This window comes from Manis javanica, chromosome 18 (assembly GCF_040802235.1).
Source record: "Manis javanica isolate MJ-LG chromosome 18, MJ_LKY, whole genome shotgun sequence".
NCBI lineage: Eukaryota > Metazoa > Chordata > Mammalia > Pholidota > Manidae > Manis > Manis javanica.
The window spans coordinates 11,717,727-11,738,588 of record NC_133173.1 but is presented as its reverse complement, the minus strand read 5'-3'; the positions used below and the strand labels follow the sequence as shown (position 1 = coordinate 11,738,588).

Genomic DNA, 20,862 nt, shown 5'->3' with positions numbered 1-20,862 from the left:
ACAAGCATAAATACCTGACACTTGGAGCTCTTAGCTAATATTCCTAATAGGTTAAAAAAAAAGAAAAAGAAAAAAAGCACCTGAGAGGGGTAGGCCATATAATAAAATCTAAACTGTTAATCCATTTTAACTCATTCAAGAAGAACCTGCGGTTGCTGGTGGCGATATTTGCAGGAGGGGTCGGGGTGAGGAGACCCCACAGCAGACATCTGACTTGTTCAAAGGAGGTCCATCTAAACCACAGTCCCCTAAAGGAAGCCTAGGGGTGGCCTCCCAAAAGATACAGAAATATCTCTACCCTGGAAAACGGAGCTGAAAGTTAACAGCCAAATCGCCTGGCCTGAGCTCTCCTCTCTTTCTCATCGACAGACTGGGAAACCACTTGGCTGCTGTCGCAACTCCCCGCCGGCCTCCGCCAGGCTTCCCCGAGGGTGGGAGAGGGGGTTGGAGGTGGCAGGAGCGCTCCAAAGCTGCGCGGCGCAATCCCCCGCTGCCTCTTCCCCCAGCCTCCTTCCATTGTCCTCCTTTATCCCCGATCCCCGGCGGAGGTTCGCATATAAAATCCCCGCTCCCCCCCTGCAGCCCGAGTCCCCCCGAGAAGAAAGAGTCCCAGCCACGCCCGTGATTCGGTCCGAGAGATCAGCCGCCAGCGCCAAGTTCGCGGCCGCCATCAAGCTGACGGCTGTGCGCATTGCGGGCAGTGCCCTGGCGTGGCCACGAGGGCCGGCCGCAGGCGGAGATCTGTAAAAATCCACGTGAGCCGTCCCCTCCTCCTGCTGCCCGCGCCCCCTGACACAGCAGCATTGAAGCCGGCCCGGAGGTCCCCGAGGTCTCCGAGTGTGACAGTACTCAGCATAGCGGGTAGATGGCACAATTTTCTAACATTTAGAGAGAGGAACCCACGCTGGGAGCAATAAGTCCATTTAAAAGCCCTTTATTTAAAAGGAACAAAGATAACTGACAAGCGAAGTACAGAGACATCTCAATGAAATTTCCAAAGAAGAAAGAGAAATCAGAGGCCAAAGCAAATGCGAACTGGGCTTGATGGAACAAGCCAGCACTTTCCTCCCCCCTTAAAAAGAAAGATAAAAGATAAAAAGAAAAAAGGTGGTGGTCACTGGGGTTTGTGCGTTAACGATCACAGTCCAAACCAAATTCTAAAAATCCACAGCCACAAAAACTTTAAAATGGCCGGGTGGGTTCTGGGCGAGCAGGTGGGAGAGAAGCTGGACCTCTTTGGGGAAAGAGACTTGTTAAATTTTGCCTGCCTTGCAGGTAACACCCTAACCTTGAATAAGAGCCGCCACTGTTCTGGCATGCTGGGGTCCAGGGAGCCCAGAGAAGGCACGCAAGGCACCCGCTCTGGGTACATTCGGGCCACTCCTAGGGCCTGGGGGCCCGGAGCATCTTTCCTTGAGTCACCTCTCAGGAAATGAAGCCCAGCAACATCCCACGACCTAAGATTTTGTCAAAGCCAGAGTACTCAAGCGCTCACTCGCAGACTGCTACCCCTTCAAGACTAAGAGTGGCTCGAGGGTGCCCACTGATAGCTCCGGGCAAAGCCAAGATAGCCCACACTTCATGTGTCCCAGCACTGCCATCACCAGCTCCCCACGTCCAGACCTACGTGCCAGGGAGCCCCGCCCGCCAAGAGACCAGCAGGCCAAGCGAAGGAGACAGAGGAGGGGGCAACAGGCCACGAGAGGGGCGACGTCCCTCTGGTCCTACTGGCCTTCGGCGACTCAGGCCAGCCAGGCGGAAGGCAGAAGGGGTGAAGCGGCTAGCGCCCGCAGGGGGATCAAATGATTGTATTTGGGTGGGTGCTTGCCGACATATTTGCTGAGTAAACCTCCCTCGCTGTGCTGAAGGCGAATCCCCGTTGATAAATCCATCATTACCTTTCGGATTCAGGGAGGCAGCCGCGCCACTAAATTCATCTTACATTTGTAGCGCTTTAATAGACATTTATTAAATGCTTTTAGAGAGAGGCATGGGGCGCGTGATTACATCCTAGTTATAGACAGAACATAAAGACCCACGTTAACACCCATTTGCAGGAAGGAAGGAAGAGGTGGGGAGAGGGTAGTAAGGCAGAGGGATGAAGCGAGGAGAGACTAGGAGAAATGGGGCAGGCGGGGGGGTACAGAGCCTGTGCGCTATTAGCCAGGGCTGCCTGGGCGGGGAGTAAGGCCAGAGCCGCGGGAAGTCTCCGCTCGCTCGGGAACGGAGAAGTCCCTGCTCGCCTCAAAGATCCCTGGGTTTCCCCTGCCCTTGTACCAACACCCCCCCCCGACACACACACAAACAAGTAGGCGTGGGGGAGCTCATATTCTCTCTGCCAGGGCACAAGGGAAGTCCGAGCTGCCTCCACTGCCCCCTGTGTCCCCATCCCCCACTAGTCCTTTACTTTATTTCAGGCCTCTCCGAGTGAGACTCTGAACCTGCCAAACTCGGAGAGAAGGAAGGGAGCCCCTGCACTTCAGGACCCCAAGAGCTCCTTTAAGGCATTCTCTGTGCCCCACACACACCCCCAAGACAGTTAGCCGAAGAGCTCAGCCAGGCCTCACTCAGCACAAAGCAGACAGACCCCGTAACCACGGCGCAGGATAACCCAGCTTGCTCCAAGGGTTCCTTGGCCTGACATGCTCTGCCTTGGATGCCTCCCTGCCCGGCGCCACACCACCTTTCCACCTCCGACCCTCTCATGTCTGGGGACTTGCCTCTGGGCTTGCCCTGGGCCCCTCGACCGCAACCTCAGGAAGCTGGGCCTGCAAGAATGTCTGGGCCTCTAAAGGGCCAAATGCTTTCGTGAGCGCCCCAGGGACTCACCCACAGGCCCAGTCCCTGGGCTCAGTCAACTATGGGCGCGCCCTCATCCTCATTTCCCTGGGGACATAGCCACCGACCCAGGTCAGGCCAGCAGCGGTCAGGACTCCGGGCCCTCCATGGCTCTTGGTAAGGAACACTTCTGCTATCTCAAAGTTGCCATAAGAAAATAAATACAAGTGACACTGTGCTGGGCCAAAGCTCATTAGTTCGTTGTCCAGGGCTAATAAAGGAACAGAAGCGCAAATTATAGAGTTCAGCTTCAACACACGCTCTGTCACCCGAGATCAGCGTACTGCGAGCCTGATTCCAATTGCTCCGAACTTGCTGCACAGTTCGCCCCCCACCCCCTCCTCGCGAGCAGGAGGTTGGTTGGAAAAATATAGTTCCAAAGGGGGTAATGATCAAGCTTTTCCTCTCGGAAGCTTGCGCCACCTCATTTCCCATCAGTAATCCCAATAAAATTAACGTCGTGGCTGCAATTGAAAAGAGGAGGGCCCGCGACACTCCTGAAATAACATACTCTCCCCCAGCAAAAGGTAAAAAGCAAAACGGCCCTTTGTTCAGCTAATTAACGAAGGCCCAACTCCGAAAGCAGATGTGTTTGCTTAGCTAATCACAAGCATGTTTCTTTCATGGAACGTCATTTCGAGGGGGCCGCTTCGGGGCATGGAAAGGGGGATACAGCATCACCCCCAAGCCCTCTCTGCCTCAGGGGTCTCTCACCCCAGACTAAGATCCAGAGGCTGAATCCAGGCAGCCCATCCCGCACACCTTTCTCCACCTGTGCCGGCCCCAGAGGGCCCCATAGGCACCTCGGGCGCTCGTCCCAACGCCAGGCCTGAGAGACGCAAGGGAAAAAAAATTATAATAAAAGTTTTAATGACACAGATGCCGTATTAAATGAGGCAGTTTTACAATTCACTTTGAATAGGACGCTAACTTATTACAAGTGTGTTATCAGAAGGACGATAAGATTTATAACTCCAAGAGTCAGCTTTTCGCCGTAATGACAATGGATGTGAAGGGAAGGAAATCTGTTCTCTGTTACATAAGATGAGAGCTCCTTCCCAGTTTTGGGGCATTTACAGATGCACCCCAGGAGGGCAGATACCAAGCCCCTTTGTGTCGTCTTATGAAAAATTCTCCCTTTCATAAGGGAAACCCTTTAGCTGTGAAACCCATCTCCTCGCTGGGTTAGCACCTCGCTTGGCTTTTGAGCGTGAGCTGGGAAGAGAAAAAAATGTAAGAGCGAAAGGGAAGGAGATAGAAATGGGGATGCTGATGCAAGTGGGTGTGGGGGCGGTTGTCGACCCCCCGGTTCACGCCGCAAAACTATTTCCCTGTCTTTCTTTGCCATACAAAAGATGGCTTTCCCCTAAACCAACACAGTAAGCAAACTTTAAAAAACTGGGGTCCTATTACAAACCAACGCCCAGCACTAACTGCTTTAAAATTACTGCATAATTAGATTTAGTTGAATTTCACCATTAATTAGGCAGCCGCACTGCAGGGAGCCTTTGAAATCTGAGAAAATGGGAAAAATCATCTGAAGCACGTTTTAAAAACCCAACTTCAATAAATCTTGACGAGACTCGGAATTCAGAGAGTACCTCGCTCCCCTCCCAGGCGGCTGAGGGTAGGGGTCTCCAGGCCCGAGCAGGGGCTGGAATTGGATGGAAGGGGCCGATTCCCCTGCTGGCTGAGAGTTCAGCCCGGGCCAATCCAGTCTCTCTCTCGAGGCCCTTGCAAGGACCTCTCTGGGAGGCCAGGTCGGCCCCAGGGTCGGCCTTGCCCGTGCTCAAACCTATTAGAGAAAGGGATCCTCCGCTGTAGGAGCGCTCCTGTCGGGCGCCGTCCATACCACCTCCCACATCTCTAGGGCCCGCGACCACTCGCCCCCGCCCCTCGGCCCCTGCACGTCCCCAGTCAGCCCTCCGCCTGGAGAGCCGCCTTTCGCACAAGTTTGACACGCGAGCAGCAAGTTCTGCCCACGTCCGGCGGGTTCGAGGCCTGGCCTCCACCCCAGCGAAGCCCGGCCCGCGCAAACCCCGGCGCAGCCCCTGCCTTAATGAGCGCGAGAACTGACCCAGGTCTGCAAATACCAGTCTCTCCCCCTCCCCCAAACCATTCCAACATTCGAGATCTTTGGAGGATACAGACTTTTTTCTAAGTTGGTTCTTGCTGGGAGGGAAGACAGGAACTAAACTCTCCGGATCGTCAAGGGGTGGGCAGTGGGGGTGGGGGCGACGGGGGAAGGGCTACTGCGTTACCAGTATTTTCCCTAGGAATTCTGCTGCTTTAATTACAGGATAATCGAGGACCGCACTCGCTCGCCAACAAGAGTTTGAAAGAGGGTTTTCTGCCTGCAGATGGACTGGCCTCCAGCCGCCCCCCGCACCCACCCACCGCCTTTTTGCTTTTTGGGAACCAATGTGTTTTCGATTACCCGGCCCTGCCGTGCCTGGCAGCCCGGCGCTCGCGGCGCAGTGGGAGACGCCATGTTGGCTCCGCTCGCAGGACTAAGTCCACCGCGAGCTGCGAGGCAGTTTCACACGCTCGCGCGCCCCCCGCCGCCCCCGCCCCCGCCGGCCACCACTCCGGGCCAGGCCGGGAGCGCAGCTCCGCGCGCCCGGCACCCCGGACGTTCCGGGGGCGCAGGCGGAATTCCGCCGCACGTAAGCGGGGGCGGGGGCGGGGGGCAGGCACTTTCCGCAGCTGCTGCCAACTCCGGGCCCCCGTCCCCCCAGCCGGCCGGATGCCACCCCAGCGTCTCCGCAGAACGGCCCCGGACATCGCCGCTAACTCTGAGCCCCAGCCCCTCGCAGCCCGGGAGAACTCCTGGGGAAAGGCCGAGGCTGGCGGCCGCGCGCCGCGCGGAGGGGCTGCGATCCCCCCGGCTCGGTCTGCCCCCAGGTTTGAATGTGGCGAGAAGCAGCTATCGCCTCTCTCTCTCTCTCTCTCCCCTCGGACTATTGTTGCATTTCGCGTCTAACTGGGCTCTCACACCCCCCGAGCGCAAAGAGGAGGAGGGGAGCGGGCTGGGAAAAGAAATAAAGCGAGCTCAGATCAGATGGGGGAAAAAAAAAAAAAAAACCCAGCAAGGAAAAAGAGACACTTAAAGGGAAAGAGTCGCCATGTTTAGCAGCTTTTTTAAAGATCTCGTCAATTTCACACAGGACACACTCGCTGGGTCCCAGCCCTCGTCTTTTGTCCAATTCAGTCGCAGCAAAGATCTTTTGTTCTAACTCAGCGTGAAAAGAAAAACTTTCTTTAAATGCAATAAACTTAAACCAAACTCAAGACTCTAAACAGATCCTCCTCCGGCCACTCTAAACATATACAAGGGGTTTTGTTTTAACCGTTTGAAAAATTTGGGGTCCTGTTTTTCTGCCTCGCAGACCCCAAGCTCGCTGGTGAAACCTAGAGTGAGAGAGATTTCCAACGTCTAGAACACATGCTTAAAGCACAATAAAACAGGGACTGTCTTTTGCTTTGAAAATCATAAATTATAATTTAATGCCAATAATAATTTACAACAAATGGCTGTTTACAATAAACTAACACAAAACAAGGAAAAGGGCCTGTGTTTTACTTATTAGGAAACTTCACACACTCACATGGATAGCACTTGCAACAGCAGAAAATAACCGACAAAACCTCGATCTAAAGGTCAGTGATATTCTGCCTTAAGAACATACTTATTTTTGTGTATGTATATATCTACAGAAAGAGGCTGAGGGTCAGATGAACTCTGCTCAAATGCACAAATCAGATTTTTTCTGGTCTACATGTATTGACTGGAACTGTATCGAAGATTAATACACTTTACAAAATGATCCTATTTCTCTTGCCTCCCCTACCCACCCCCCTTTTAAATTTAAGCCACAACATAATGAAGTATGGTGGGGAGTGGGTGCTGGAAAGGCTCAATAAGAACAAAACTGCAGGCTCCCATACACTTAGTTTCCTCCAAACCAGGAAAAGAGAAAGAGGGGGGAGAAAAGGATTCCAAAACAAAGTAGTTACTACTTCAAAATCAGCACACCCTGCAAAGTTTCCTTCCTTCCTTCTCTCTTTTTTCCTTTCTCTTCCTTTTCTTAATTTGGCTTCTAAGGACAAAGGATCCCAAGAGCAGTACAGATTGTATCTACACAATCTTAAATGTCAAGATGTCGATGTGGTCTTATGTACATAACTCCAATGGAAAAGATTCCCTTGACCTATGATCATGCTCTCACAGAATGAACACAAAGTGGGGGAGGGGAAAGGCAGGCCAATAGCAAGTTGTCATATATACAGTAAAAACAGACCCTTCAGCGCTATAAGCTATGTCACTGAATTTGAAATCCTCTCAACAACCACACTAGATGAGAACCACAGAATATTTTTAAAAAATCACACCTACTTCAGGAAAAACTCATTGCAAACAACGGCCCTCTATTTACAATGCTGTGATTAGCTTGCTGGAACCGTCTTCTGCTTAACTGTCAGAAATGTACAAACCAGTATTTTTTTTCTGATCATAAAATAGATACTGATCTCAAGATTTCTAATACTTTTCACAATACCTTCCCTAAGCAGGCACTTAAGTGTGACAAATATAAGGGCCTTTTTTTTTTCCTCCTGGAAAATCCATTTTTAATTAAAAGAAGGATTAGGTTGAATGGGGGTGGTTTACTAATATCAGTATGGCACTTCCTAAACCATAGATAAACCATTAACTTCAGCTTCCCCGACACACACACCCAAATTAAACAGGCAAATACACTAGTCCACCTTTGAACAAACAGACAGAGCCCCCTAGCCCGGCTCAGGGAGAGCTCACAGGGGCTCTTCTCGAAGGCAAGACAGTGAGTGGGGACAGCCAAACAGGTTTCAGATATCAAATAATATTTTAATTTCTGAATACTTTCAATTTTCCTTGGAATATAACACACAAAGACTCGACCAAACAGTTCAGTTATTATAACTTTTACAGTATACAGAAATGTTGCACTTAAAAAAAAAAACCTTCAGTTTTTTAAAAACACAAACTGTAAACTCTAAGATACTGAATCAATCACGTTACCTATAAGTGCCAACAGTGTTATTTTGTCATGCTGATTTCAATGGTATTTTTTAAAAAGGGAAAATATCAACAATTATAATACAAAGGGTTTGCAAATATACAAACAGATATAGGATTTTCATAACAATTCAAGAACTAAGCGGGACCCAATTCAAATTACAAAAGTTCACTTTTTATTCAAAACCTCAGCATGTGTCTTGGACACATTCCTTGGCTGCCAATAAATTCCACAGTTCATTCTCTTTCTTAAAATATTTTTAAAAAGCTAGGTTTGTCATGGTATCTTTGGGGTGGGTGTGGGGGGCAGGGTAGGGGAAGTTAAGTATTGTATGTGGTTCCTTCAGTTCTCAAATTAGAGTGCTCAACATCACCTAAAATTTTTGGTAACCACTTGTAAGTGCGTTTCCATCATCTTTGAGTTGCCTTTTAAAGTTTTATGTCTTCCTATGATATTTTCATGGACTCAGTTTTAATTCTTGCAGAACATATATTTTAAGGATACACAGTTTTTAAGAAGCCAAGATTATATCAAAACTTATTATAGAACCACAGAGTAAACTGGTTTGGAACCAGAAAAGTACAAAAAAGAACAGCTAGAGGTACATAGACACAGGACAATTAATAATTTGGAAAAAAAAAAAGACTTACTTTCTCCATTCTGCTAATTTTCTCCCAATCTCCTTAAATGCACTTTTAGCAATATTTTTCAAAAATTTACCAAAAAAGAAAAAGACTAATTTCTTTTTTATACAAAAATGATAAGTAGCAAGTTGTTCTGACCGACACAGGAGTTTTTTTTTTTAATGCATTCTGTAAAAGTTCATTTGACAGTCTTTTTTTTTTTAATTCACAGTCCATTAAATTCTTCCCCTCTCTTCTTTTAGCAAACTTGTAACATCCTTTTATATCCTTTCTTAACAGAAGGAATTTAAGCAAACAAACCAGTCTCTTGCCTTTTCTCTCTGTTTCACTCCCCCTTCTTATTTTGATTTATTTATTTATTGAATTGCCATATACGGCCAGTTAAAACTGCTGCCGGACAGTAACATATCCCGGATGAGGGTTTCGATGGGGGTTTTACCTACCAAACGGACGAAAAACAATTGCTCTATGACTGAGGAGGAGACCGTGCGGAGGGAAGGGAGGCGAAGCAAAAGCTTTCCGAATCGTGTTGGTTGGTTGGGGTACTGGCTCCTAACGTATTCTTCCAAAGCACACTGGGACTTTTCCTGCAAGCTTTCCACATGGGCTACATCAGAAAGACCACAGGCATCTGGAAGAAAGTTAAAAAAAAAAAAAAGAAGAAGAAGAAGAAGAAGAAGAATTCAGTCATCAGATTAAGAGGTTTGAAATGGGTCACGTGAAGTGTGTGTACAGTGCTGTGTCAAACTGCCCCAACCGGAGCTGGAACAAATGCCTCCGTCCTGAAAACTTGGGTGAAGGGGGGGCGGGGAGTTGGGCAGGGAGATCATGAGATGGTCCTGGGCTATTTGCTTTAAAATAAAATACAGCTCAGTGCTTTGCAGGCTTTCACTGTCCCAGTCCTGAGGTTTGGTCACTGAGAGGCCCAAGCAAAGTGCATTGGGTGAATCTGGCTCAAGTCAGTAAACAGACAGACAAACAGATGAAACCAAAACTGTCAGTGCTCCTCCCCCTTCTTCTCTGTCAATAATAGTTTGGCTTATAATTATATAGTGGGGGGGGGCTACAACCTGGCCCAGCCCCAAGTAATGGCGTCCTCGACCCAGTCTCAGATTCTCCCCAAAGAGGGCGACTCATTTTTCTCCAGTCTTTGAAACTGATTTAAGTGGCCCTTTAAAACTGATCTTGTCAGTTTAGCCTATTGAAGGGCAGCCATGCAAACTGTGATCTCTCTGTTCATTTGAGCTGTTTCTTTTCCCCCCTTTTCTTCTCTGTCCCTTTTCTCCTACCACCCCCTCTTTAATTTTTTTAAACCAAAGTCCCTGCAAAAAAGAACTCCCCTCCCCGTTATCTTCAGGAAAACACTTCTTTTTTGGATACGTTTAAATACAATAAGTGCCTTTGAAATGAAAGGCTTCTCAGTGGAGGCGGTGCAGGTTGTGACCTGACCTTTTAGGACTCCCCAGACAAGACAGGGGCTAACACATGCATAGTGTGAATCCTTAAAACAGATACTTGAAAACAGCCACCACCACCTCCATCCCAAAGACCAGAACACACATGCAATCTCCTCATGTGTGTACCTTAGGACTCTGCATGTCTACAGAATGCATAGGTGTCTGTGGTCAGGACTTAAAGGATCTGTTTGCATAGGATTCTATCCCTCTGTATCAGTACTCTGTGTCTCCCACTGAATCAGATAACAAGAACCTTTATCTCTTTGTGAGGCAATTTGCATTCTTCACACAGGCCTCTACATTTTGCAAATAGTAATAAATTAAACTGTTACGACAATATCAGGCATTTCTTTCCTTGAAAGACCAAGGGTAAGTCTAAGAGCTAACAATGATATCAAGAAATTAACAATCACCCCCATCGTCTGGGAAGGTGGGCTGGGTGTTGTGCTGTGGACTGGGCTGAAGGTGGCTGTGGGGTTGGGGAGTATCCTGCCTGTACATTTGCATCAGGCAAATGCTCTAGTTATGACAGGTCCCCAGAGAAGAATAATCCAGATCCAAGCCTCTGCATAGAGCTCTTCCTTGCCCCGACACTGCCCTTTAATTGATTACCTAAGGACTCTGGAAGGTAGAATTTGGATTTTATGTGGCGGGATTTTATGTGGAAAGCAGCAGTGTGTACGAGACAGTGGATTAAAGATTGAGAACCTGCAATAGATTCACCTAATATCTTGGGTCCCCAGATTTTCTTCAAACAATAAGAAACTGGATTTTTTTTGTCTGCCACATGACCTACACACTTCTCCTAGTGTCCTGAATACAAGCTGAACAAACTGCAGTGGGTGACTAGGTTCCAAGCCCTGCCAACTTCCAAATGTTCATTATTCTGAATTGGGAACCCCTTTCCCCTCTCAGCCGTGACAAAGGAATCAGCTGACAACTCAGAACAAGAATGTGGAGGGAGTGATTTACACCCACCTGGGCTGTGCTGAACTCAACCCGGAGGCAGCCAAAAGGCTCAGGTGTGGCCCAAAGTGTAAAGCCAGACACCTTCAAAAATCATTTGGCCTCAAGAGTTAATTAATAATATTACGTCTATTACTCACTCAGTTCAAACTACATGCAAACTAATTAGATTTCGCAATGCAGTCAATGACGGTTTTATATCTCCCGCAACATTTATATACAGTCCAAGTTGGCATACACTTTGGGTTGTTTGAAAATTGCCTCTAAGTGTTTGCCCGGGCAGAGGAAACTAGAGGCCAGAGACCTCAGCCCCCTACGAACACTGTGGAGAGCCACGATGGCCCCTTTTTTCCTCTTGCCCCTTCCTGACAGTTTTTGCCTTCTCCTGGCAGTCTGCGTGGTTGTAATAAGGATATGATTTTGAACTGAGGCCCCCAGGTTACATTTGCCCAGAGCCCCACCTCCTACTGGGTTTTCGGGCAAACTTTTCCTTGCAAGGGTGATGCCAGGGCTGCTCCAGCACCCAGGGGTGTCTCCTGGAGGCTCATTCAGGGGGACCCAGAGAGCCATGGGGCAGAGGAAATTCCACAGACGCAGCTGGCCCAGAGGACCTGGGATAACAGGGAGCAGGGGCATGTGTCCCAGTTTGGCAGGAGGAGAAGTGGTCTGAGAAGCTATATACCCCATGGCTCATTTTGAGAGTCTGTGTCTGAAACATCCCCCCAGCAGCCAGCTTTCCACTCCCCTCCCCAGGGCAGGCCTGGTGGGGCCCAGCAGCTCTACAAAGTTCCCACTCCAAGTTGCACTCAACAGTTTGGCTTTTCACGGGAGAGGCTGGGCTCACTATGGGGGCTCCCAAACTCTCTGGCCCCTAATTCTGGGCTAGGCGCCTTTGAACATGAGAGGGTAGCGCTCCTTCCTACCTGAGGTGAACAGGACTATGGCCTTGAGGCAGCTGTACTCGGCAGAGTCGACGTGCAGCGCTTTGAGCTTCTCCACTTGCTCTTGGAAGATCCGTATGTGGTCCATAAAGGCGACCACCCGGTCGGCGGACATGGGCGAGGCGTGTAGGCCGGCGGCGGCCAGGAGCGGGGCGACGTGGAGGGGCATGGAGCACTGTGCCGCGTTTAGCACGAACAGCTCGCTCCAGGTGAGGCGAAGCAGGGCCACCTGGTCGGTGATCTGCAGGTCAGGGAAGAAGGGGATGTTCCGGGCCCACTCGACGGCGCTGAAGAGCATCCGCGCGGCCAGTTCGCAAATGTTCTCGATGCCCATGATGTTGTTGGGCTGCATGCACTGGCTGCCGAAGCGCGACGTGGGATAGGGTTCCGCGCGCAGCAGCAGAGAAATATATCCGGACAGGTACGAGTGGCAGTTGAGGGGGTCCCCGTTGGTCAGCGCAAACTGCCCGTGGGTTGGCTGGGTGGGCGGCATTCTGCCCCTCTGCACGGCTGCGGGGAGGAAAGGAGACAGTCCGCAGTTAATGACTAGCCTTGCTCCCCAGCTCCCAGAGCAGGGTCTGCCCCAACCAGACCCCCAGCTGACCCAGACCCCGCGCCGCGCAAGAACAGGCAGGCCTGCCCCTTTCACAGGCGCGCCAGGGCCACCGACCTGGGAGTCCCCAGGATGCCGGGACTCCTCTCAAACTGCCACCCAGGCAAGCTCTGGCGGCCAGGGCGGCACACTTGCCTCCGAGGCCCGCTTGGGGCTGGACCGCCCAGAACCCAGAATTGGCCACTTTGCCTCGGGGTCCCGGCACAGTGGGCGGGATGTAGCATTCTGGGGGCATCTTTCTTCTTTACTGCTAAACAGCTGATATTTCTTATTGATTGGAGGAGCGGGAGCGGGAGGGGCGAGTCTGGGGGGGAGGGTGAGACACCTTCGCCAAAGACACAAGGGTTCACCCCAGACGGCCCGAGGCCTCCCCGAACGACTCTCCTCCAGCCCCTGCAGCCCCGGCCCCGGCCCGGCGGGGAAGCCCCGGCGAGGGACGCGCGGAGAGCCGCGGTCTGGCGGCCGGCTGACTCATCAGTGTGCTCGGAGGGGAGAGACGGAGGGAGAGGGCGGAGAGAGGCCGGCCGAGGCGGGAGGCAGCCGGGGAGAGGCGGGCAGCAGGCGGCCGGCGCCGGCGCAGCCGGGTAGGGCCCGAGAGGGCCGGCGAGGCCCGGGCCCGGGCTGTTATCTGCCGCCGGACCGGGAGAGTCGCTCTCGCAGAAACACAAAGAACCCCCGGCATTCGCTCGCCCCAACCCGGAGCCCGCGCCGACGCGGAGCGCGCCATTGGCCGAGCCCGGCTCGCGGCGCTCGGCGAATTTTATATCACAAAGACCCAACTCGCGCAGAGCGAAAGCAGCCGCCCCGGGCCCCTCGCCCACCCTTTCCCTACTCCCTATCGCGCTCTCCTCCTTTCAAAAGTGAAAGGAAAAAAGAAAACAGAGGTATTTTTTTTTTTTTTTAGCAGAATGTTAATCCACGGAGGGTCACATGAGCGCTGCCCGGGCGGCAGCGTTAATACGGCGAAGTGCATAAAATTGCCATTTGTAATTTGAACCTCCTGTACAAAAGTACAATCTCAGGTCGGCTTTTTTTTTTTTTTCAGAGGGTGGGGGCTGGGGAGGGGGTAGGGAGGAGGGACATATGTTGAACATGCAGGAAAAACAAGGAGAGAAAAACTGAAAGACAGAGAAGTAACGCAGGCTTTAAAACCACCATCACCACCACCCCATCCCCTGCAGAAAGGCGAACTCGAATGAACTCGCTATCAACGCAAAGATAATGAAACAGCCCGAAGAGAGAGTGGAGGAGGCAATCAGTCGGCCAAAGCATGCGGAACTGGGGGGTCTGGGTTCCAGTGCAGAACGTGCTTCCCCAATTTGAAAGCCCTGGTCAGCAGCAATGCGAAGAGAAGAGCTTGGGGCTTCAGGTCCTTACCCAGAGCAGGCTAGCCAACCGCACCCAGGGCCCCGGGACCCCAGGCGAGGGGGGGAGAAAGGAGAGGCCGATACCTTCCCGTCTCATGCCTACTTTGAGGCACTTTTTGAGGCGGCAGTACTGGCACTGGTTGCGGTGGTGCTGGTCGATGGGACAGTTCCGGTTGGCGCGGCACGTGTAGCTCAGGTTCCTCCGCACGCTGCGCTTGAAGAAGCTCTTGCAGCCCTCGCACGTGAACTGGCCGTAGTGTTTGCCGCTCGACTTGTCGCCGCACACCACGCACTCGATGTGCTGCTGCGGCTGCTTGTCGCCGCCCGGGCCGCCGGGGCCGCCCTGGCCGCCGGCCGCCGTCTGCGCCGGCGTGCTGGCCGGGCCCCCCTGGCCCGGCGTCTGGGGCGTGTGCGGGGCTCCGGGCGGCGGCCCGGGCACGGGCGGCGCCTGCGAGGCCTGGCTGCCCTGTGAGCCGGGCACCTCGTCCTGGGGGTCGCGCCACGTGCTGACTACCATTGCCATATCTATGGGGGCCGCGTCCGGGCTTCCTGCTCCCTTGGCTGCGGGCGGGCGGCTCCCGGGTCTCGGGCCCCGGCGCGCCGCCTTTTGTGTGTGCGAGGGTGCGAGAGGGCGCGGGAGGGCGCCCCGGGTGGCTCGGGGGCTGCTTGGTTGAGGTTGGTTAGGTTTTCCTTTTTTGTTTCTGTTTTTGCAAAGTTTTGTCGATGGCTGGTCTGGCCCGGTGTGTTTGTTTTGTTTGTTTCCCTCGGCTCAGCTTTGTTGGTTTCGGGGGCTTTCCGCCCGGAGGGGAGGGGAAGGGGCCGGGGAGAGCGAGTGGGAGCGGAACGTGGAGAGGGAGGGAGGGCAGGGCGAGCGGCAAGTCGATTGTCTGGCTTCAAGACAGAAGTAGAAGGCAAAACAAAAATCTCTCCGAAGATCTCGCTCGCTCTCCCTCTCTCCCTCCCTCTCTCTCTGTCTGTCTGTCGCGCTCAGACCTGCGGTGCCGAGGAGTTGGAGGAGGAGGCGGAGGAGGAGGCAGAAGAGGAGAGGCGACTGTCCGGGGGCCAAGTCCAGCGCAGCCCACAGTCAGCCATTCAGGAAAGCCATCGAAATCAGGAGGGCTGGGAGAGCCGAGGCGCCGGTCGCGGGCGCGCCCAGGGAGCCGGCCAGGCCGGGGCGGAGGCCGGCGGCCCGCGGAGTGGCCGGAGCACTGCCCGGGTCCGGGGGAATCAGCATGAACGTGGTCCGCGTCGGGCGCTGCGCGGCGTCGTCCTGGCGCTGGGCCGCCGCCGCCGCCGCCTGCCGCGGGCGCCCGGCGCGCGCCTCGCTCGCTCCGGCCGCCGCCGCCCGCTTTCGCCGGATGGAGGCCGCTCGCCGCTCCCTGCGGGCCGCCGCCGCCGCCGGAGCCGCCGGGTCGGGCCCGGAGCCGCCGCGTCTAGCGCCGCCGCCGCCGCTGAAGCCGCTGGAGCCGCTGCTGCCGCCGCCGGAGCCGCTGCTGCCGCCGCCGCCTCACACACATAGGGAAAGAGTCAGCTCGCCGGCGGCGGGGGAGAAATGATAAAAGAGAGAGAGGAGGGCAGATCACCACCTAGAAGCACATCCTTCGTGCGCAGAGGGGGGAGAGAAAGACGGAGAGAAAGAATGAAAGAAGGGAAAAAAGGCAGCAAGACACCCGGAGAAAGGAGGCAACTCGGGCAGACGAGGAGGAGGAGAAGAAAACACACACGCGCGCACGCACACACACACCGCGGAGAGAAAAGAACAGAGAATCAAAGTGATCAAATATGCTAAAAAGGGGGGCGCGGGAGGGAATGCGATTTATAGGCGCCGGGGCTGGCAGAAGTGGCTGCTCCGCGATCAGCTCACTGAGCTCTCTATATAGTGAACTTTGACACGACTGCTGCAACTTAGCGCACGTTGCCATGGCGACGGCGCGCCTTATAAGGCAGCAGCCGGGGTTGGCCTGGCCAGGCGCGCGCGCACCGCCCCCTCGCCGTCATTGGCCGGAGCGCGGCGGCCCCGCCATGGCGGCCGCGGGCTCAGCCCGGTCCTAGCGCGAGCGGCGTCGCGGCCGGGGCGCGGGGCGCGCGGGGGGCGCAGGGGGGCCGGGAGGGGCGGGACTCTGCCGCCGCCGAGCGGGGGATGGGCCCGTGGCTGCAGCAGGCTGGCGGCCCCCGCGCTCCCCGCATCCAGCACCCGAGGTTTCCGCCCCAGCGGGGAGAGGAGCGCGGCGCGTACAACGCCTCTTAAAGGCTCCGCAAGAGGCTGCGGATGGAGTCGAGGACTTCGCCTCTCGCAACTTGGCAATGCCACGAAATCCGCCGCTCGCGCTCCACCCGGGACGCCCGGCACATCTTTGTGCCCACAATGCCAGAGAAAGAGAAAAGTTCTCCGGTTTCTTTGCATAGGGGTAGTGGGTGGGGGTGGGAAGGTACCGCGAACCGAGCTTGCAGGCGTTTTCCAAACGAAAGATTTGGTCAGATCGGGGTGATGGTAGACTCTTGTCTTAATCAACTGATAATTTGCTTGGTTAGGTGGCTCCTTTTTTTTTTCTTTTTTAGAGGAAAAAAAGCCATTCAGTGTCTGTCTTTTCCTTGTAGGGTTAACATTTCACAGGTATGTGGCCTGACATTTTAATTGCTCAAATAAAGCATCTCGGATGCTGAGAAGCAGAAGTAGACCTCATTTCATTGTCATGACGCAATTAAAATCAATTTTCCCCAACTTTATACTCTCTCGTTAGTGGTAGCTAACTCACAGGTCAACGTCCTGCCACACACCCAGTCGTGGTAAGAGGTGACAAGACCCATCTGCCCACTGATGGACAAGTGGAGGCAGCCTCCCAGCCTCCCCAGTGCATACCCTCTCTACAAACATGTAAGCGCACATGGTATCAGATGCACATTTATCAATGTACACAGACAAAGACTTCAGCGACTGTGCTTATAGGTCATAGAACAGTTGAGTACGGACTTCATTGTTCCTCAAGTTCCTTTTAAGCATTCATATAGTCATTAAAACACACCCAGAGATTCTGCCCCAAATTGGGAATAATATCAAGTACAAGTCACAAGAACCACACACAAGTCACATTCTATCTCGAGAGATTCATGGCAATAAGAACAACTTCACAGCCTATGCCATTCTGCTCAATGTGCTAAAATTATCAACAGGGCTGTCTCTGAATTCCAGGGTACTTGGTTTTAAACACCAAACATCTAGAATTGCCTCCCAGAACACACTATATTCCAATGCAGTAACCTGTTTGATTATGACAAGATTGTAATGGAGTATGATTATTCAACATTTCTAGAACAAAACTGTGACTCTATCACACATACTTTGCACCAAGAAAAATCTAAACTGGTAAGCCAACCAGGTTTAGGAACAATTAAAATTTTTTTACACAAAATACGCTGAGCTTCAGGAAAACATGAACATATAAAAGTAAATTAATGGCCACAGGAAAGCATCTTTGATAGTTCAAAAAACTGACAAAATGTAAGAGTTAAAAAATAGTAAATTGTACATATAATTCACATATGTAGATTGCATTTAGTATCCAATACCCTTTCAACAGGCAGAATATAAGGTAGGGACCAACCAAAGATGTAGGCAGATATGGGCTAGTTTTTAGGGGAGGAAAAATTCTCTTTACGCTTCATTTCTGAAAACTTACTCTGCTGAAATCACATATTTCACTAAAGCTGCAGGTGCTGGGATTATTTGAAAGTTGTAAAAAAAAAAACAACCTATAGTGGACACTAAACTATCAAAAACCTGGTGTGTAATGAGATTGCCACAGAGCAAAGCCAAGCTGAGAATTTCAGGTTGATTAGAGACACAATATAACTTTCTCCCAAAGAGGACAAGAAAGATGGAAAAGAAATCACTTAAGAGAAGGTTTTTTTTTTCTTTCAACCTTTATGATACAAGGAATTGCCTAATGCTACAAATGTCAGTAGATTAGGGGCAAACTCAGCAGAGATGTGGTGGGGATGGGTTGAGATAGGAAATCTAATGGGCATTCTCATCTCAATTTAATAGAAGATGAGAATAATTGATTGTAGAGAAATCTTAATCTTGCCTCTTGAGTGCAGACACTTCCATAGCAAGATCACCTTTTGCAGACATGCAGTGGGAAAATTTTGAGGAAGAAGAGCTTCCTAAGTTTACTCAGAGATTTTTGGTATTTGAAGTACACTCTGACTTCAGATTTAAAATGAAGAATTTCCCAATCATTTCCTACAGAACTGGAGCCCGCTAAGGCACTTGACCACACGGCTGCCACCAAGTCAGAGATGTTTCACTCTGTATTTTAGGACTCATTCAATTATGGGATGCTATTAAAAAGCAAAAAAAAAAAAGGAGAGAGAGACCTTATCATTTGTAGTTAATTTTACTGCATAAAATAGGGAGGACTGCAGACTGAGAAAAAAGAGAAAAATATTTTAAAATGTCTTCTTCAGAGATGCTCATTTTCCTTGAATAAAAGGGCTCTAAGACTAAAAGATAAATATCAATGTTATTATTATTTTTAAAAATCAGCCCAGTCTTTCATTGCAGATGTAAATTTATTTTAATGAGAAGGATGGCAAGCTTTAATTTGGCCGGAGAAAGTTGGAAAAACGTTTGTTTTACTCTGAAAGAAAAGAAGCAAAAGAAAAGAAAACCCACCCAGGAATATGATTTTCTTGCAGAAAGTGGCCTGATTGCTGTAATTCTCTACAGATTAAATCACAATATGAATACAGACCCCAGCAAATGGCGAGTTTAACTCTGAACTCAGTAGAAACCAGTTCTGTCCACCAGGATTCATTGAATTCTTCCTTTCCCTCAATCTAGTCCGTGTGTGTTTTTCTCTTCCACCACACTGGAGCTCCATGAATAGGCAAAGGGGCTTCCATTGTGTCCCTCTGAACTTCCAAGTCAATGCAATTTTTAACCACTGGCTTGTGGTACTTTGAAAATCACCAGGGGCTGTCAGAGTTGGGTCCTCTGAAAAATTTACAGTGCTAAATCAGAGCATATGCTGGGAGGGAAAAAATTGCTTAAGATTGGAGCAAGTACAGTATCTGTCTGCCCCCTAGTGTAAGAGTCCTCGCTGCCTAAATTCAACTTTAAAAGAAAAGGAGCTCTTAAAGGGGAACGACTTTGGGTTCACGTAGGCATTGGAGATGGAAACTTCTGTACATTTTAATCTGAATTATTCTCCAGGATTTAAAATTAATTGGCTCTGGCTTGGTCGGACCGGACTCGGATCTCGCCACCTCTGCATTTCTCGAGTCACTGGCAGAGAGGTGATGATTTTTCTTTCTTTCTTTCTCTCTCTCTCTCTCTCTTTTTTCCCCCTGAACTGGGTTTATGTGCATCCCCCTCACCCCCTCCTCTCTTTTTCTTTCTCTGTCTCTGTCGTCTCTCTCGCTGGCTTTTAAAAAATGAGGCACCGTTCCTTGAACGTTCTGGACAGAGCGCAGAATTGCTTCATAAGTCAGCCCGACGCGGTTGCAATAGACAGCAAAAAGGTAAACGTTTGCCTGAAATCGCACGCCAGCTGCACCACCCCGCCCGATGGTGAGTACCCTGCTCGTCGCGATTCTCCTAGCTTAGCCGAGCGCTCGCCTCCCCGAGCCGCGGCCGAGGCGCCCGGCAGAGCGTTTCTCTCTCCCTGCCTGGCTGGCTGTCAGTTGCACAAGGTTGCAAAATGAAGCGCAGAGGCAAATCGAATAGAAAATTCTGATACTTAATGCAAGCCTAGCAGCTCCTTTGCTAGAAAACCGAGTCGTCCTTGCTTGGAAAAACACGCTTATAAGGACTGGTTTTTAGTTTGCTCTATCGAAGGAAATGAGTTTGAGGAGACAGGACGAGGAGAAGGGAGGCACCGCAGTCTTTACGCTTAGGTTTAATCATATTTTGGCAGCTTTGCAATTGTATTTCCCCCCTCTCCTCCCTCCACCACCTCTCCTATCACACACATGTAATAAAATATGGCAATGCATTGAATTGACTGTTGCCCCTTCCCGAATCCCTTAAACCACAGTCTAGGCATTTCACACACGATAGCAAACCGATTTTTTGAAAAGCCCCAAGTCATCCCCAGCCCCACACAGCACAAGGAGAAAAGTGAGAAAGGAAAGAGAGAGAGAAAAAAAATACTGTAAGTAAACATACCAAAACCATATTTGCCTTGTTCAAGGTCCCAAACAGCTTGCATCTTCCTTCTAAACTGGAATAACTCTCCTTTAGTTTGGCGGGTGAAATAAACGCTTTGTTGGCCCCCTGAAAAGATGTGTCTTTGATAATTAAAGAGAATCTCCTCCTCGGTGTTTATCTAAGCGATTGTGCAAACTGATAAAAAGTAGGCACTAGCCTGCAGGGAAAAAGAGGAAAGGTGAAGGGAGAGATCTTCCACCTCAAGAAGTGCTTCCCCATGTATTAGGCGCTCTCAGCCTTGGAAAACCCAGCACGCTAACTTTAGAAAGATGAGGTTTCAGGGAGCTTTGTACATAGCTGCTGAGGAATGCAAGCCTCGCCTTTAAGAAAAAAAACCCCAAACCGTAGGTAGGAGATGTCTGGAGTGATCCTTGTCTCTCATCTCATTCCTTAGAAGGAAGAGTGCGTTGTTACACCTTGTTTGGGGCTGGAAAGACGAGACTTTAAAAACACCCGTCCAATTGAAAAAAATCTCCCAACTTAATGAGTTTAGTCGGAGGCTGGAGCAAACGGCTCAGCCTCAGCAGAAAACCGCCAACAACTATAGGCGATACTGCAGAGCAGGGTGACCCGAGGCACAGCCAAATTCCACTATTTGGGGTCGAGAGGGATGGAGGCTAATCCTAAAGCAAGTTGGAAAAAAAAAACCCCACAGAGGTGGGAGAGGAGGGGGAAAAAGCGGCAGCCTGGCAGACTGGCACACAGGCTCCCCTTTCCCTGGATCAAAGATAGGACTTGAAACAGGAGGGCAACATTTTTACTAGGAAT

At 51.0% G+C, this 20,862-nt stretch overlaps 1 protein-coding gene and 1 long non-coding RNA gene across 6 annotated transcripts in view; one reads left to right on the top strand and one right to left on the bottom strand.

The window, feature by feature from the left end:
• Positions 1-7,702: 7,702 nt before the first annotated feature.
• On the bottom strand, positions 7,703-20,839 carry NR2F2 (nuclear receptor subfamily 2 group F member 2). 5 transcript variants are annotated; one of them, XM_017665915.3, is made up of 3 exons: positions 20,053-20,839; positions 11,886-12,413; positions 7,703-9,170 (listed from the first exon to the last, which is right to left on the bottom strand). In XM_017665915.3, exons 1-3 carry the CDS (start codon positions 20,093-20,095, stop codon positions 8,896-8,898), a joined length of 846 nt encoding a protein of 281 aa, XP_017521404.1. In that variant the 5' UTR covers positions 20,096-20,839; the 3' UTR covers positions 7,703-8,895. The 5 variants fall into 5 exon arrangements, with proteins under 5 accessions (XP_017521404.1, XP_036856369.1, XP_036856371.1 ...); XM_037000474.2 differs by lacking the exon at positions 20,053-20,839 and adding an exon at positions 13,968-15,183; XM_037000476.2 differs by lacking the exon at positions 20,053-20,839 and adding an exon at positions 13,894-13,918.
• The window catches only part of LOC108400518 (uncharacterized), a 116,939-nt gene continuing 113,225 nt past the window's right edge, over positions 17,149-20,862 (top strand). The window contains exon 1 of the long non-coding RNA XR_012127119.1: positions 17,149-19,455. This is a non-coding gene — a long non-coding RNA (uncharacterized lncRNA). The remainder of the gene's footprint in view (positions 19,456-20,862) is intronic.